The sequence below is a fragment of the Lucilia sericata genome, unplaced genomic scaffold, assembly GCF_015586225.1.
Source record: "Lucilia sericata isolate MDLA Ls3-8-SP2 unplaced genomic scaffold, ASM1558622v1 Contig001343F_arrow, whole genome shotgun sequence".
Lineage (NCBI taxonomy): Eukaryota > Metazoa > Arthropoda > Insecta > Diptera > Calliphoridae > Lucilia > Lucilia sericata.
Window position 1 is genome coordinate 16111 of NW_023995287.1, and position 18725 is coordinate 34835.

Sequence of the window (18725 nt, forward strand, 5' to 3'; positions counted from 1 at the left end):
TTAAAGAATCTTTCATTGAAATGTAAATATTTGTTAAAAAAATCCAGTTTTTTATATATAATAAAAAATATACCTTTTTTAAATAAATTAAATTAATATATTTAAAAAATGTATAAATTTTAATAAAAACTTGAAAAATATGCAAATTTTAAAAAAAAAAATAATAGAATTTAAAATTTTACTTGTATTATTCTTAAAATAAATTTTGCATATTTATAGTATAGTACCGACATCTACAGTCTATCTAACAGGTTCTTTTTCTTTGAAATTTTAATGTTACACGCGTCTTTTCAAGCAATAAAATTTGATTTAAATCATTATAACAGACTTTTTTTTAAATAACACACAAAAACATTAAATAAAATTTGCATAAATAGTTAAAAAAAAACTTCAATTTATACAGTAAATGACAAAACAGGGGACCAACAAGAAGATTATTAGTTTTATACAAAATCGTGTGGCTTAACAATTAAACAATTTACTACGTTCTTATCTATTGAAAAAATAAAGAAACTGGATTCCTTTTCCTTTATTCTTAATTTCAATATGAATTTCGAAATTTAAATATTAATAGATGTATTAAACCAGGAAGAATACCCCCTACACTCCCCCTAAAAAAAATAAAAGTGAATGCACATTTGCAAATATTATTTTTAAATGTACATGCATAAAAAAATGCACTCAAATTACTTAGCGACAGACATTCTATTAGGTACTTGTCAGACAATGACAAAGCAAAAAAACAAAACACACGTCTTTGGATACAAAAAATAATAAGAATAAACCAAACAGGAACTAGTCAGTAAAAAATGTGGCCAATTAGTCTCGCAAGGTGTTAGAAGAAGAATGCAAATAACAAAACAAAAAAAAAAAAAAAAAAACAAATTATAATTCGTTACAAACTATGTCTAGACAATTAACCAGACTAGACTAGATTATAAACCTTAATATAATCAAGACAATAGATCAAGCTCTAGACTAGTCTGTAGTTTGCATTTAATTATGGTCTAGACAATAGTCTAGTCTATATTCTGGAATAGTATAGTTCATAATCTACACTAGTCCACTACACTAGTCTAGTATATAGTCTAGTATATAGTCTAGTATATAGTCAAGTCTATAGCCTAGTCTTTAGTCTAGTATTTAGTCTAGTCTTTAGTCTAGTCTTTAGTCTAGTCTTTAGTCTAGTCTTTAGTCTAGTCTTTAGTCTAGTCTTTAGTCTAGTCTTTAGTCTAGTCCTTAGTCTAGTCTTTAGTCTAGTCTTTAGTCTAGTCTTTAGTCTTAGTCTAGTCTAGTCTATAGTCTAGTCTATAGTCTAGTCTATAGTCTAGTCTATAGTCTAGTCTATAGTCTAGTCTATAGTCTAGTCTATAGTCTAGTCTATAGTCTAGTCTATAGTCTAGTCTATAGTCTAGTCTATAGTCTAGTCTATAGTCTAGTCTATAGTCTAGTCTATAGTCTAGTCTATAGTCTAGTCTATAGTCTAGTCTATAGTCTAGTCTATAGTCTAGTCTATAGTCTAGTCTATAGTCTAGTCTATAGTCTAGTCTATAGTCTAGTCTATAGTCTAGTCTATAGTCTAGTCTATAGTCTAGTCTATAGTCTAGTCTATAGTCTAGTCTATAGTCTAGTCTATAGTCTAGTCTATAGTCTAGTCTATAGTCTAGTCTATAGTCTAGTCTATAGTCTAGTCTATAGTCTAGTCTATAGTCTAGTCTATAGTCTAGTCTATAGTCTAGTCTATAGTCTAGTCTATAGTCTAGTCTATAGTCTAGTCTATAGTCTAGTCTATAGTCTAGTCTATAGTCTAGTCTATAGTCTAGTCTATAGTCTAGTCTATAGTCTAGTCTATAGTCTAGTCTATAGTCTAGTCTATAGTCTAGTCTATAGTCTAGTCTATAGTCTAGTCTATAGTCTAGTCTACAGTCTAGTCTACAGTCTAGTCTACAGTCTAGTCTATAGTCTAGTCTATAGTCTAGTCTATAGTCTAGTCTATAGTCTAGTCTATAGTCTAGTCTATAGTCTAGTCTATAGTCTAGTCTATAGTCTAGTCTATAGTCTAGTCTATAGTCTAGTCTATAGTCTAGTCTATAGTCTAGTCTATAGTCTAGTCTATAGTCTAGTCTATAGTCTAGTCTATAGTCTAGTCTATAGTCTAGTCTATAGTCTCTATAGTCTAGTCTATAGTCTAGTCTACAGTCTAGTCTACAGTCTAGTCTACAGTCTAGTCTATAGTCTAGTCTATAGTCTAGTCTATAGTCTAGTCTATAGTCTAGTCTATAGTCTAGTCTATAGTCTAGTCTATAGTCTAGTCTATAGTCTAGTATATAGTCTAGTCTATAGTCTAGTATATAGTCTAGTCTATAGTCTAGTCTATAGTCTAGTCTATAGTCTAGTCTATAGTCTAGTCTATAGTCTAGTCTATAGTCTAGTCTATAGTCTAGTCTATAGTCTAGTCTATAGTCTAGTCTATAGTCTAGTCTAGTCTATATAGTCTAGTCTATAGTCTAGTCTATAGTCTAGTCTATAGTCTAGTCTATAGTCTAGTCTATAGTCTAGTCTATAGTCTAGTCTATAGTCTAGTCTATAGTCTAGTCTATAGTCTAGTCTATAGTCTAGTCTATAGTCTAGTCTATAGTCTAGTCTATAGTCTAGTCTATAGTCTAGTCTTTAGTCTAGCCTAAAGTCTAGTCTTTAGTCTAGCCTATAGTCTAGTCTTTAGTCTAGTCTTTAGTCTAGTCTTTAGTCTAGTCTTTAGTCTAGTCTTTAGTCTAGTCTTTAGTCTAGCCTTTAGCTAGTCTTTAGTCCAGTCTTTAGTCTAGTCTTTAGTCTAGTCTTAGTCTAGCCTATAGTCTAGTCTTTAGTCTAGTCTTTAGTCTAGTCTTTAGTCTAGCCTTTAGTCTAGTCTTTAGTCTAGTATTTAGCCTAGTCTTTAGTCTAGTTTTTAGTCTAGTTTTTAGTCTAGTTTTTAGTCTAGTCTATAGTCTAGTCTATAGTCTACAATCTATAGTCTAGTCTATAGTCTAGCCTATAGTCTAGTCTATAGTCTAGTCCTATAGTCTAGTCTATAGTCCTAGTCTATAGTCTAGTCTATAGTCTAGTCTATAGTCTAGTCTATAGTCTAGTCTATAGTCTAGTCTATAGTCTAGTCTATAGTCTAGTCTATAGTCTAGTCTATAGTCTAGTCTATAGTCTAGTCTATAGTCTAGTCTATAGTCTAGTCTATAGTCTAGTCTATAGTCTAGTCTATAGTCTAGTTAGTCTAGTCTATAGTCTAGTCTATAGTCTAGTCTATAGTCTAGTCTATAGTCTAGTCTATAGTCTATAGTCTAGTCTATAGTCTAGTCTATAGTCTAGTCTATAGTCTAGTCTATAGTCTAGTCTATAGTCTAGTCTATAGTCTAGTCTATAGTCTAGTCTATAGTCTAGTCTATAGTCTAGTCTATAGTCTAGTCTATAGTCTAGTCTATAGTCTAGTCTATAGTCTGTCTATAGTCCTAGTCTATAGTCTAGTCTATAGTCTAGTCTATAGTCTAGTCTATAGTCTAGTCTATAGTCTAGTCTATAGTCTAGTCTATAGTCTAGTCTATAGTCTAGTCTACAGTCTAATCTATAGTCTAATCTTTAGCCTAGTTTAGAGTCTAGTCTATAGTCTAGTTCATAGTCTTGTTTGTCGCCTAAACTTTAGTAGTCTTGTTTCTAGGTCATCAAAATATGCAAAATTTTTTGACATCATTTTGGTTTGCTTTCGTAGAATATTTTTTTTTTTTCTTTAAATATTTAAATAAATTTTTTCTTTCTTTAGTTAAAACCATCTTTTAATGTCAAATATTCTCTATTGGCAATAATAAACACGTTTGCAGTAGATTTGAGATTTGGAACACCTACTTGTTAGAGAATTTACAAATAAGGATATGAAAGCAACAATTGTTGTATGTTTTAACCAATTTCTTTAGAACATTGTTATTTATAAGGAAGATTTAGCGTTTTTCTATTAGATAATTATAAAATGTAAAAAAAATATCTTATAAATTCTCTTAAATCATTTGAGCAGAACTAAAACAGAACTAGAACATAAATAGAACAGAAAAAGAACTAGAAAAGAATTAAAAAGAAATAGAACTAAACTAGAACTAGGGCAGAAAATATCTAGATGTTGTCTATTGGAACATTATTGAGCATACAACAGAGTTGCCAGAACTTTTTAACCAAAATGTAAACAAATGAGAGTAAAACAAATACAATTAATTGAAATTCTTTAAATTCTTTTGAAAAATTAATATTTTTATCTTGACAATTAATAATTCTCAGAATGTTGTAGAAATTTTGATAAAATTTATAAACTTTGAAAGAATTTTAAATAGATTTTAGACAACAAAAATGTAAACAAAGAGAGTTAGAGAGAGAGCAACATGGGTTTTTCTCATTATTTTAGAAAAAACCCCTTTTAAACGAAATTTCAAAGAATACGTTTGATCTTTTCTTTTTTCGTTAAATACATGAAATAGTTTCCGTGTTTTTGTTTGTTTATTTATAAATATTTATTTAAATTGAGCAAAATTTTTAAGTACAATAATAGTTAATGAAATGAAGTGTTATAATAATAAATTCAATGCACGTTTTGATTTCAATTTTTTTTCATATTACGAATTTGTTGTTTTTGTTTTTTAAGTTATTTTAATAAATAGACTTAATTGTTTATAAGCAAAAGGCAATGAACTTTTTTTAAATTCAATATTTAAAACGCATAGAAATAATATAAATATGAAACTAAAAATGGTTATTAAAGGTAATGAAAAATCACTTATTTAGTCATCCAATCAATGACAAATAGTTTTAAACTAATTTAGTTTAAAATTATTAAATATATGATGCAATAAATAAATTAATTTAAAATTTTAACACTCCTTCTTTTAAAATCTTGTTCAAATCTCATTAACCAATTAGGTATTTTTGCGCAATTTTCTTATAATATAATTACAGATTTTATGTAATATCTTTAAGTTTCTCTTTTCTTTTATCTAAATTATTATAAAAATGACCTTGACAAAATACATTTTTGTTTCTCTTTTATTAATTCCATCAATAATTTAAATTAAAAATGTAGTTTTTTGATAAAAGCCGCTTAAAATATGCTGTAAACAAAAAGAAACACCATAATATTTTGTTTGTAATGAAATTCCAGACAAAAAGAAATAAAACCGCCAACTCATTCTGTTAAAAATATAAATGTCAATAAATACCACAGAAACAGGAAAACTGTCAAATCATTTGAAACTTGAGAGAAAAAAACATTAAAATATTTTACTTTGCGACTAATGCAAAGAAAGAGAGAGAGAATATGAAACATTTTTGACTAGACTACAGACTAGACTATAGACTAGACTATAGACTAGACTATAGACTAGACTATAGACTAGACTATAGACTAGACTATAGACTAGACTATAGACTAGACTATAGACTAGACTATAGACTAGACTATAGACTAGACTATAGACTAGACTATAGACTAGACTATAGACTAGACTATAGACTAGACTATAGACTAGACTATAGACTAGACTACAGACTAGACTATAGACTAGACTATAGACTAGACTATAGACTAGACTATAGACTAGACTATAGACTAGACTATAGACTAGACTATAGACTAGACTATAGACTAGACTATAGACTATAGACTAGACTATAGACTAGACTATAGACTAGACTATAGACTAGACTATAGACTAGACTATAGACTAGACTATAGACTAGACTATAGACTAGACTATAGACTAGACTATAGACTAGACTATAGACTAGACTATAGACTAGACTATAGACTAGACTATAGACTAGACTTTAGACTAGACTATAGACTAGACTACAGACTAGACTATAGACTAGACTATAGACTAGACTATAGACTAGACTATAGACTAGACTATAGACTAGACTATAGACTAGACTATAGACTAACTATAGACTAGACTATAGACTAGACTATAGACTAGACTATAGACTAGACTATAGACTAGACTATAGACTAGACTATAGACTAGACTATAGACTAGACTATAGACTAGACTATAGACTAGACTATAGACTAGACTATAGACTAGACTATAGACTAGACTATAGACTAGACTATAGACTAGACTATAGACTAGACTATAGACTAGACTTTAGACTAGACTATAGACTAGACTATAGACTAGACTATAGACTAGACTATAGACTAGACTATAGACTAGACTATAGACTAGACTTTAGACTAGACTATAGACTAGACTATAGACTAGACTATAGACTAGACTATAGACTAGACTATAGACTAGACTATAGACTAGACTATAGACTAGACTATAGACTAGACTATAGACTAGACTATAGACTAGACTATAGACTACTATAAACTAGACCATAGACTAGACTATAGACTAGACTATGTACTAGACTATAGACTAGACTATAGACTAGCTATAGACTAGACTATAGACTAGACTATAGACTAGACTATAGACTAGACTATAGACTAGACTAGACTAGACTATAGACTAGACTATAGACTAGACTATAGACTAGACTATAGACTAGACTATAGACTAGACTATAGACTAGACTATAGACTAGACTATAGACTAGACTATAGACTAGACTATAGACTAGACTATAGACTAGACTAGATAGACTAGACTATAGACTAGATAGACTAGACTATAGACTAGACTATAGACTAGACTATAGACTAGACTATAGACTAGACTATAGACTAGACTATAGACTAGACTATAGACTAGACTATAGACTAGACTATAGACTAGACTATAGACTAGACTATAGACTAGACTATAGACTAGACTATAGACTAACTATAGACTAGACTATAGACTAGACTATAGACTAGACTATAGACTAGACTATAGACTAGACTATAGACTAGACTATAGACTAGACTATAGACTAGACTATAGACTAGACTATAGACTAGACTATAGACTAGACTATAGACTAGACTATAGACTAGACTATAGACTAGACTATAGACTAGACTATAGACTAGACTATAGACTAGACTATAGACTAGACTATAGACTAGACTATAGACTAGACTATAGACTAGACTATAGACTAGACTATAGACTAGACTATAGACTAGACTATAGACTAGACTATAGACTAGACTATAGACTAGACTATAGACTAGACTATAGACTAGACTATAGACTAGACTTTAGACTAGACTATAGACTAGACTACAGACTAGACTATAGACTAGACTATAGACTAGACTATAGACTAGACTATAGACTAGACTATAGACTAGACTATAGACTAGACTATAGACTAGACTATAGACTAGACTATAGACTAGACTATAGACTAGACTATAGACTAGACCATAGACTAGACTATAGACTAGACTATGTACTAGACTATAGACTAGACTATAGACTAGACTATAGACTAGACTATAGACTAGACTATAGACTAGACTATACTATAGACTAGACTATAGACTAGACTATAGACTAGACTATAGACTAGACTATAGACTAGACTATAGACTAGACTATAGACTAGACTATAGACTAGACTATAGACTAGACTATAGACTAGACTATAGACTAGACTATAGACTAGACTATAGACTAGACTATAGACTAGACTATAGACTAGACTATAGACTAGACTATAGACTAGACTATAGACTAGACTATAGACTAGACTATAGACTAGACTATAGACTAGACTATAGACTAGACTATAGACTAGACTATAGACTAGACTATAGACTAGACTATAGACTAGACTATAGACTAGACTATAGACTAGACTATAGACTAGACTATAGACTAGACTATAGACTAGACTATAGACTAGACTATAGACTAGACTATAGACTAGACTATAGACTAGACTATAGACTAGACTATAGACTAGACTATAGACTAGACTATAGACTAGACTATAGACTAGACTATAGACTAGACTATAGACTAGACTATAGACTAGACTATAGACTAGACTATAGACTAGACTATAGACTAGACTATAGACTAGACTATAGACTAGACTATAGACTAGACTATAGACTAGACTATAGACTAGACTATAGACTAGACTATAGACTAGACTATAGACTAGACTATAGACTAGACTATAGACTAGACTATAGACTAGACTATAGACTAGACTATAGACTAGACTATAGACTAGACTATAGACTAGACTATAGACTAGACTATAGACTAGACTATAGACTAGACTATAGACTAGACTATAGACTAGACTATAGACTAGACTATAGACTAGACTATAGACTAGACTATAGACTAGACTATAGACTAGACTATAGACTAGACTATAGACTAGGCTATAGACTAGACTATAGACTAGACTATAGACTAGACTATAGACTAGACTATAGACTAGACTATAGACTAGACTATAGACTAGACTATAGACTAGACTATAGACTAGACTATAGACTAGACTATAGACTAGACTATAGACTAGACTATAGACTAGACTATAGACTAGACTATAGACTAGACTATAGACTAGACTATAGACTAGACTATAGACTAGACTATAGACTAGACTATAGACTAGACTATAGACTAGACTATAGACTAGACTATAGACTAGACTATAGACTAGACTATAGACTAGACTATAGACTAGACTATAGACTAGACTATAGACTAGACTATAGACTAGACTATAGACTAGACTATAGACTAGACTATAGACTAGACTATAGACTAGACTATAGACTAGACTTTAGACTAGACTATAGACTAGACTACAGACTAGACTATAGACTAGACTATAGACTAGACTATAGACTAGACTATAGACTAGACTATAGACTAGACTATAGACTAGACTATAGACTAGACTATAGACTAGACTATAGACTAGACTATAGACTAGACTATAGACTAGACCATAGACTAGACTATAGACTAGACTATGTACTAGACTATAGACTAGACTATAGACTAGACTATAGACTAGACTATAGACTAGACTATAGACTAGACTAGACTATAGACTAGACTATAGACTAGACTATAGACTAGACTATAGACTAGACTATAGACTAGACTATAGACTAGACTATAGACTAGACTATAGACTAGACTATAGACTAGACTATAGACTAGACTATAGACTAGACTATAGACTAGACTATAGACTAGACTATAGACTAGACTATAGACTAGACTATAGACTAGACTATAGACTAGACTATAGACTAGACTATAGACTAGACTATAGACTAGACTATAGACTAGACTATAGACTAGACTATAGACTAGACTATAGACTAGACTATAGACTAGACTATAGACTAGACTATAGACTAGACTATAGACTAGACTATAGACTAGACTATAGACTAGACTATAGACTAGACTATAGACTAGACTATAGACTAGACTATAGACTAGACTATAGACTAGACTATAGACTAGACTATAGACTAGACTATAGACTAGACTATAGACTAGACTATAGACTAGACTATAGACTAGACTATAGACTAGACTATAGACTAGACTATAGACTAGACTATAGACTAGACTATAGACTAGACTATAGACTAGACTATAGACTAGACTATAGACTAGACTATAGACTAGACTATAGACTAGACTATAGACTAGACTATAGACTAGACTATAGACTAGACTATAGACTAGACTATAGACTAGACTATAGACTAGACTATAGACTAGACTATAGACTAGACTATAGACTAGACTATAGACTAGACTATAGACTAGACTATAGACTAGACTATAGACTAGACTATAGACTAGACTATAGACTAGACTATAGACTAGACTATAGACTAGACTATAGACTAGACTATAGACTAGACTATAGACTAGACTATAGACTAGACTATAGACTAGGCTATAGACTAGACTATAGACTAGACTATAGACTAGACTATAGACTAGACTATAGACTAGACTATAGACTAGACTATAGACTAGACTATAGACTAGACTATAGACTAGACTATAGACTAGACTATAGACTAGACTATAGACTAGACTATAGACTAGACTATAGACTAGACTATAGACTAGACTATAGACTAGACTATAGACTAGACTATAGACTAGACTATAGACTAGACTATAGACTAGACTATAGACTAGACTATAGACTAGACTATAGACTAGACTATAGACTAGACTATAGACTAGACTATAGACTAGACTATAGACTAGACTATAGACTAGACTATAGACTAGACTATAGACTAGACTATAGACTAGACTATAGACTAGACTATAGACTAGACTATAGACTAGACTATAGACTAGACTATAGACTAGACTATAGACTAGACTATAGACTAGACTATAGACTAGACTATAGACTAGACTATAGACTAGACTATAGACTAGACTATAGACTAGACTATAGACTAGACTATAGACTAGACTATAGACTAGACTATAGACTAGACTATAGACTAGACTATAGACTAGACTATAGACTAGACTATAGACTAGACTATAGACTAGACTATAGACTAGACTATAGACTATAGACTAGACTATAGACTAGACTATAGAATAGACTATAGACTAGACTATAGACTAGACTATAGACTAGACTATAGAATAGACTATAGACTAGACTATAGACTAGACTATAGACTAGACTATAGACTAGACTATAGACTAGACTATAGACTAGACTATAGACTAGACTATAGACTAGACTATAGACTAGACTATAGACTAGACTATAGACTAGACTATAGACTAGACTATAGACTAGACTATAGAATAGACTATAGACTAGACTATAGACTAGACTATAGACTAGACTATAGACTAGACTATAGACTAGACTATAGACTAGACTATAGACTAGACTATAGACTAGACTATAGACTAGACTATAGACTAGACTATAGACTAGACTATAGACTAGACTATAGACTAGACTATAGACTAGACTATAGACTAGACTATAGACTAGACTATAGACTAGACTATAGACTAGACTATAGACTAGACTATAGACTAGACTAGACTAGACTATAGACTAGACTATAGACTAGACTATAGACTAGACTATAGACTAGACTATAGACTAGACTATAGACTAGACTATAGACTAGACTATAGACTAGACTATAGACTAGACTATAGACTAGACTATAGACTAGACTATAGACTAGACTATAGACTAGACTATAGACTAGACTATAGACTAGACTATAGACAAGACTATAGACTAGACCATAGACTAGACTATAGACTAGACCATAGACTAGACCATAGACTAGACTATAGACTAGACTATAGACTAGACTATAGACTAGACATTAGACTAGACTTAAGATTAAACTTTAGATTAGACTTTAGAATAGACTTTAGACTAGACGATGGACTAGATTTAGACTAGACTTTTGACTGGACTTTAGACTAGACTTTAGACTTGATTTTATACTAGACTATAGGCTAGACTTATATATTATACTTTGGACCAGACTTTAGATTAGGCTTTAGACTAGACTTTAGACTAAACTTTAGACTAGACTTTAGACTACACTTTAAACTAGACTTTAGGCTAGACTATAGACTAGACTTTAGAGTAGGCTTTAGACTAGACTTTAAACTAGACTTTAGATTAGACTTTAGACTAGACTTTAGACTAGACTTTAGACTAGACTTTGGACTAGACTTTAGACTAGATTTTAGACTAGACTTTAGACTAGACTTTAGACTAGACTTTAGACTAGACTTTAGACTAGACTTTAGACTAGACTTTAGACTAGACTTTAGACTAGACTTTAGACTAGACTTTAGACTAGACTTTAGACTAGACTTTAGACTAGACTTTAGACTAAACTTTAGACTAGACTTTAGACTAGACTTTAGACTAGACTTTAGACTAGACTTTAGACTAGACTTTAGACTAGACTTTAGACTAGACTTTAGACAAGACTATAGATTAGACTTTAGACTAGACTTTAGACCAGACTTAAGACTGGGCTTTAGACTATACTTAAGACTAGACTTTAGACCAAACTTTAGACAATACTTTAGATAAACTTTAAACTATACTTAGACTATACTTTAGACTAGACTTTAAACTAGACTTTAGACTGGACTTTAGACTAGACTTTAGACTATACATTAAACTAGACTTTAGATTAGACTTTAGACTAGCCTTTAGACTGTACTTTAGACTATACTTTAGGCTAGATTTTAGACTAAACTTTAAACTGGACCTTAGACAGGAGTTTAGGTTAGACTATTGCAAACTATAACGAGAAATTTGTCCATATTTTGAAGTAGAATAAACTGCCCTTGAACTAGACTTTAGATTAGATTATTGACTATATTTTACGTTAAAGTTGCAAACGAACTTTAGCCTAGACTACACTTGACTTATGAGTAGACTTTAGACTTGGCATTAGAATAGATTTTTAAATAGAATGCTTGAAAAAGAGGCAGACGTTTTAAACATCTACAGCAGTTAGCAACGGCATAAATTAACAGTAAAACTCGTCAATACTGAATTCATTTTACGTTTTCATAAAGCAAACAAAATGTCGTTGGTATAAAATGTTTTACAAAATTTTATGCATTTTTTTGAAAAAGAAGAAGAGAGACTGCATATAATTAATATATTTGTTAACGGTTTATTAATAAACAAAACAAACGGACAAGACATATGAATTTATTAAAAAAAAAACAATAATGAAAAGAAGGTCAGTTTACAAAAATTAAAAAAAAATAAAAACAAAACACCTTTAGCAACTGACAACAAACAAAATGCATGTGAAATTGTCAATGTTAAATTAACAAGGAAAAAAATAACAACAAAACACAACTAAGAATAAGAGATAAGACTGAGATGTCTTTGAAACTATTTTGGGGTCTTTTACTTAAATAAATCTTCTTTATTTGAGAACGGAAGTTAAAATTTTTTTTTAAATAAATTTTTAATTATTATTTATTTTATTTTTAATTATTTCCTTATTTTGAATTTCTTGCAGTTTTATTACTCCAATATCTTCAATACCAACTATTAACATTAATCTTAGCAAATTGGCTCCTCCAACAAATATTAATTATACCGATATGACGGTCATGAATGATCATGACAGGAGTCATGATCTTAATTTGAAACCATTACCGGCGGTTCATGACAAAACTACGAATGATGTGAGAACTATTGCTGATTTCTTTGCCCATAAAAATGTATTCATTACTGGAGGCACTGGCTTTTTGGGTACCGTTTTAATCGAGGCTTTATTAGATGCTACACCCGATATTGGTACCATATATGTTTTGGTTAGAGGCAAAAAGAATGTTAACCCAAATGATCGTATTAAAAGACTATTACAGAAACCGGTAAGTGAAATCTTTTTTGGATAATTTTATCCACAATTAAAGAAAGACCATTTGTTTAACACTAATTGCTCACGCAACATTTTTTTTGTTTATAAGAAAATTAAAACGTAAACAAAGAAAAGTTGTGTAATTTAAAACTTGACAAAACCAACAAAGTGTTGACATTAGTATAATTTTGTCTCTACAAATTGTTTTGGTCCATCCATCTACAGCTGACATGCAATCTTAAATTAAACACGATAAACAAATAAATTTATGAATGGCGTCTTTTTTGAGGGAAATAAATGTAGGCCTAAAAATATTTAGTAAATGAGTTTTTTGTTGTTGTTTTTAAACTTTAAAATAAAAATAAATTCACATGAAATAATATTAAGAAAAAACGTATTGCCACATTTTTATAAAAAAAAACACATAAAAAAAGGTGAAGCTAAAATTTAATTGTTAATGAACTGGAAAATATATTTCATAAAAAAAACATTCAATTGCAGTCAAGACAACAGCAATTTGAAAAACTAGGTTGGTAATAATTAAAGGAAACAATCAAAATATTTTGGAGTTTGAACTTTGCAAACAAAAAAAAAACATTTTGGTGAAATATTAGTATTTTGAAAGTTATACTAGAAGTGAGTCATCCACAGAACAGCGAGTTGCTATAGACACAAGACTAGAAAACTGAACAGACTATGGGCTAACCTATACTAAAAATTAAGTCCGCAGATTATTGGCTAGTCTATAGTACAGACTATATAGTCCAGAATATACAGAATATACAGTGTAGTATATTCTAGTATATAGAATATACAGGCTATAGTCAAGGTTATAGTCCAGACTATAGATCAAACTATTGTCCAGGCTAAAGATCAGACTATTGTCCAGGCTATAGATCAGACTATCGCCCAGACTATAGTCCAGGCTATAGACCAGGCTATTGTCCAGGCTTTAGTCCAGACCATAGTCCAGGCTAGACTATAGTCCTGGCTATAGGCTATAGTCCAGACAATAGTACAGGCTATAGTCCAGGTTGCAATCCAGACTGTAGTAGAGGCTAGTCTATAGTCTAGTCTAAAGTCTAGTCTATAGTCTAGTCTATAGTCTAGTCTATAGTCTAGTCTATAGTCTAGTCTATAGTCTAGTCTATAGTCTAGTCTATAGTCTAGTCTATAGTCTAGTCTATAGTCTAGTCTATAGTCTAGTCTATAGTAGTCTAGTCTATAGTCTAGTCTATAGTCTAGTCTATAGTCTAGTCTATAGTCTAGTCTATAGTCTAGTCTATAGTCTAGTCTATAGTCTAGTCTATAGTCTAGTCTATAGTCTAGTCTATAGTCTAGTCTATAGTCTAGTCTATAGTCTAGTCTATAGTCTAGTCTATAGTCTAGTCTGTAGTCTAGTCTATAGTCTAGTCTATAGTCTAGTCTATAGTCTAGTCTATAGTCTAGTCTATAGTCTAGTCTATAGTCTAGTCTATAGTCTAGTCTATAGTCTAGTCTATAGTCTAGTCTATAGTCTAGTCTATAGTCTAGTCTATAGTCTAGTCTATAGTCTAGTCTATAGTCTAGTCTATAGTCTAGTCTATAGTCTAGTCTATAGTCTAGTCTATAGTCTAGTCTACAGTAGTCTAGTCTATAGTCTAGTCTACAGTTGTCTAGTCTATAGTCTAGTCTATAGTCTAGTCTATAGTCTAGTCTATAGTCTAGTCTATAGTCTAGTCTATAGTCTAGTCTATAGTCTAGTCTATAGTCTAGTCTATAGTCTAGTCTATAGTCTAGTCTATAGTCTAGTCTATAGTCTAGTCTATAGTCTAGTCTATAGTCTAGTCTATAGTCTAGTCTATACTCTAGTCTATAGTCTAGTCTATAGTATAGTCTATAGTCTAGTCTATGGTCTAGTCTATAGTAGTCTAGTCTATAGTCTAGTCTATAGTCTAGTCTATAGTCTAGTCTATAGTCTAGTCTATAGTCTAGTCTATAGTCTAGTCTATAGTCTAGTCTATAGTCTAGTCTATAGTCTAGTCTATAGTCTAGTCTATAGTCTAGTCTATAGTCTAGTCTATAGTCTAGTCTATAGTCTAGTCTATAGTCTAGTCTATAGTCTAGTCTATAGTCTAGTCTATAGTCTAGTCTATAGTCTAGTCTATAGTCTAGTCTATAGTCTAGTCTATAGTCTAGTCTATAGTCTAGTCTATAGTCTAGTCTATAGTCTAGTCTATAGTCTAGTCTATAGTCTAGTCTATAGTCTAGTCTATAGTCTAGTCTATAGTCTAGTCTATAGTCTAGTCTATAGTCTAGTCTATAGTCTAGTCTATAGTCTAGTCTATAGTCTAGTCTATAGTCTAGTCTATAGTCTAGTCCAACGGTTCCCAAAAGGGGGTCCGCGGACCCCTAGTGGCCCGTAGCAAAATCCTAGGGGGTCCGCGAAGACGAACGAAAAATATCATGAATAAAAAATATTCTCTATATGTTAGAAAATATTAAAAATATCTCCAAATTTTTCATAAATACCAAAATACACAATTTTTATTCAATAATCCCAGATTTGTTGGTGACTTTTTGAATTTTATTGTTTCGGTCGTTTATCAGGATGAAGCTAGGCCCTACAAATTTATTGTTTCACTTTTATAAAGTAAAGTATTACGTGATTTGTAATTTTTATAAATGTATATGTATCGAAATAAAAGTTTTAATATCAGACGGATAATGATTTGCCTTAGAATTAAATACTGATACTGGTATCCCGGCATATGAAGTTAGGTCACATTTCATAATATTTTTTTAAATTGGAAGCAAAAGTGTTAATCTAGTTAATTTTAAATATAAATATTCCATTCCGACGTGATACACAGATTTTAACTTCATTTTGTTGTCCAATATTATTAAATCAACATCAGAAAATTCATAGCGTTTTGCGTAAATAGTCAAAACCACGCAGTGAAATAATTCGTAGGTATTTTAAAATTCAAATTTAAGATCCAAATTCACAGTACATTCGCAAAGAGTTCAGGTCATATTTTATGTGGGTAACGCATTCCGCAACAACATCGAAGAAGTCTAACTTTCACATGTTTTCCCGAAAACTTAGCTTACATACTCAGCTCACTCCTATGCAATCGCAAAAAAATTTGGAAACATGACTCTTTAAGCACATGTCGACAATACTTGATAAAGAAACCTTTTCGCTACCTTGACGAGAAATGAACATGAAAGCTCTCACGATCATAAAATTAAACATCATGTTAGAAGTCATTCTATATTTAAAACCATGCACTTGAAAACATCTCCGAAATACTAAATATTCTCAATGTACGGGAATATTTTATAGGGTTTATGGACCTGGGCTAAGACAATTTTCGGATGAACAATTATTTATAACAATAAGATATCAAAATATGTATGGGGTCCGTGAAATTAAATAAATTTCTCAAGGGGTCCACGAAGTAAAAAACCGTGGGAACCGCTGGTCTAGTCTATAGTCTAGTCTATAGTCTAGTCTATAGTCTAGTCTATAGTCTAGTCTATAGTCTAGTCTATAGTCTAGTCTATAGTCTAGTCTATAGTCTAGTCTATAGTCTAGTCTATAGTCTAGTCTATAGTCTAGTCTATAGTCTAGTCTATAGTCTAGTCTATAGTCTAGTCTATAGTCTAGTCTATTGTCTATGGTCTAGTCTATATTCTAGCCTATAGTCTAGTCTATTATTTAGTCGATTGTTTAGTCTTTGGTCTAGTATATAATCTAGTCTGTAGTCTAGCCTACAGTTTAGTCTAAAGTCCAGTCTATAGTTTAGTCTATAATCTAGTCTATAGGTTTCCATTTAACCATTAATGTATCTATTTATTACCACTCAATTGACTTGTAGCATCAAATTTAAGATCTGCTTTCAATCAGACGACAAGTGTTAATAAGTAAACCAAACAAAAAATCTTAAATACTCCAACCACTAATTAATAAACAATTAAACGCCTTTGGTCATTTAACACCTTAATATTTTCTTGCAAATAAACTAATAAAAATCATATTTTCTTTTAATTTGTTCCTACAGATTTTCAAAAAATACGATGAAAAATCTTTGGCAAAAGTCAAACCTGTCGTAGGAGAATTAAGCGAAGTCAATTTCTGTTTTAGCGATGAAGTCCTGCAGGAACTTATCGATCGTGTTAATATCATCTATCACAGTGCCGCCACCATTAAATTTAGCTCTCCCTTACGTACCGCCATAAAAACAAATTTAACTGGTACGATGCGTACCATAGAGCTGGCTAAGAGAGTGAAAAACTTGTCGGCCTATATTTATTGCTCCACAGCATTCTGTAACAGTAATAATCGGGGTTTGATAGTGGAAGAGGTATACAAATCAAAATTTGATCCTTATGAAATGATGAAAATGGCTGAAGATGATAGTAAATGGGAGAATTTTACACATGAAAAGTGCAAAGAATATATATGTGATCATCCAAATACGTATACGTTTACGAAAAATCTTTCGGAAAATTTGTTAATGGCAGAGATGAAGGGTATGCCAGCGGCCATTGTAAGACCCTCAATAGGTGAGTGAGATAAATTATAAAGAAAATAGAATTTTCTAAATTAATATTTTTATATTACTAGTTTACGGCACCTGGGAAAAACCTACCGAAGGTTGGGTGGGCAGTGCCAATTCGGGCCATTTGGGCTTTTTAGCTGGTTTCATTAAGGGCATTTTCCGCACCATGTGTGGCAAGGCTTCTGCCGTCATTGACATCATACCCTGTGATTATGTTATTAACTCTTCATTAATCATGGGCTGGTATGTCGGCACTAGACATATCGAAAAGCCGGAGGTTATACATTGTACTTCGGGTGAGGTTAACCCCTTGACATTGGCTGAGTTCTGTAAAATTGTTAATGCCAGCGTTGAGAGACATCCACCGAATAATTTTGTTTGGAAACCAAAGGCCATATTGCGTAATGGTTGGCGTTATAATCTATTCTTCTACTTGTTCCACATACTGCCAGCGATGGTTTTCATTATACCAGAGAAATTATTTGGATTGGGTATGCCACAGCACACGTAAGTACTTACAGGAGATAATATTCTGTAAACCTCTTAAATTCATTCAAAATTAAATAAAATCGTGCTAGAAATGATAGAGTTTTTTAAAACTTAAACGAAAAACTTAGGACACAAACTTTCATTTGTTACGCTCTTTCCACATATAGAGATTTAAGACACAAACTTTGTCAGTGTAGTATTGGACAAGAAAGACTTAAGACAAAAACTTTGTTTTTTTAAAGGCGCCATATTTGTTTTGAAACTCAACAGAAAAGACTTAAGACATAAACTTGATGTCTAGTCTATATCTT

At 31.5% G+C, this 18725-nt stretch overlaps 1 protein-coding gene across 1 annotated transcript in view; it reads left to right on the forward strand.

Moving 5' to 3' along the window:
• The window catches only part of LOC119611042 (putative fatty acyl-CoA reductase CG8303), a 40563-nt gene that overhangs the window by 13797 nt on the left and 8041 nt on the right, over window positions 1-18725 (forward strand). The window contains exons 2-4 of the mRNA XM_037966499.1: window positions 13034-13391; window positions 17425-17929; window positions 17991-18432. Of these exons, the coding sequence (XP_037822427.1) occupies window positions 13119-13391; window positions 17425-17929; window positions 17991-18432 (1220 nt within the window). The 5' untranslated portion in view covers window positions 13034-13118. The remainder of the gene's footprint in view (window positions 1-13033; window positions 13392-17424; window positions 17930-17990; window positions 18433-18725) is intronic.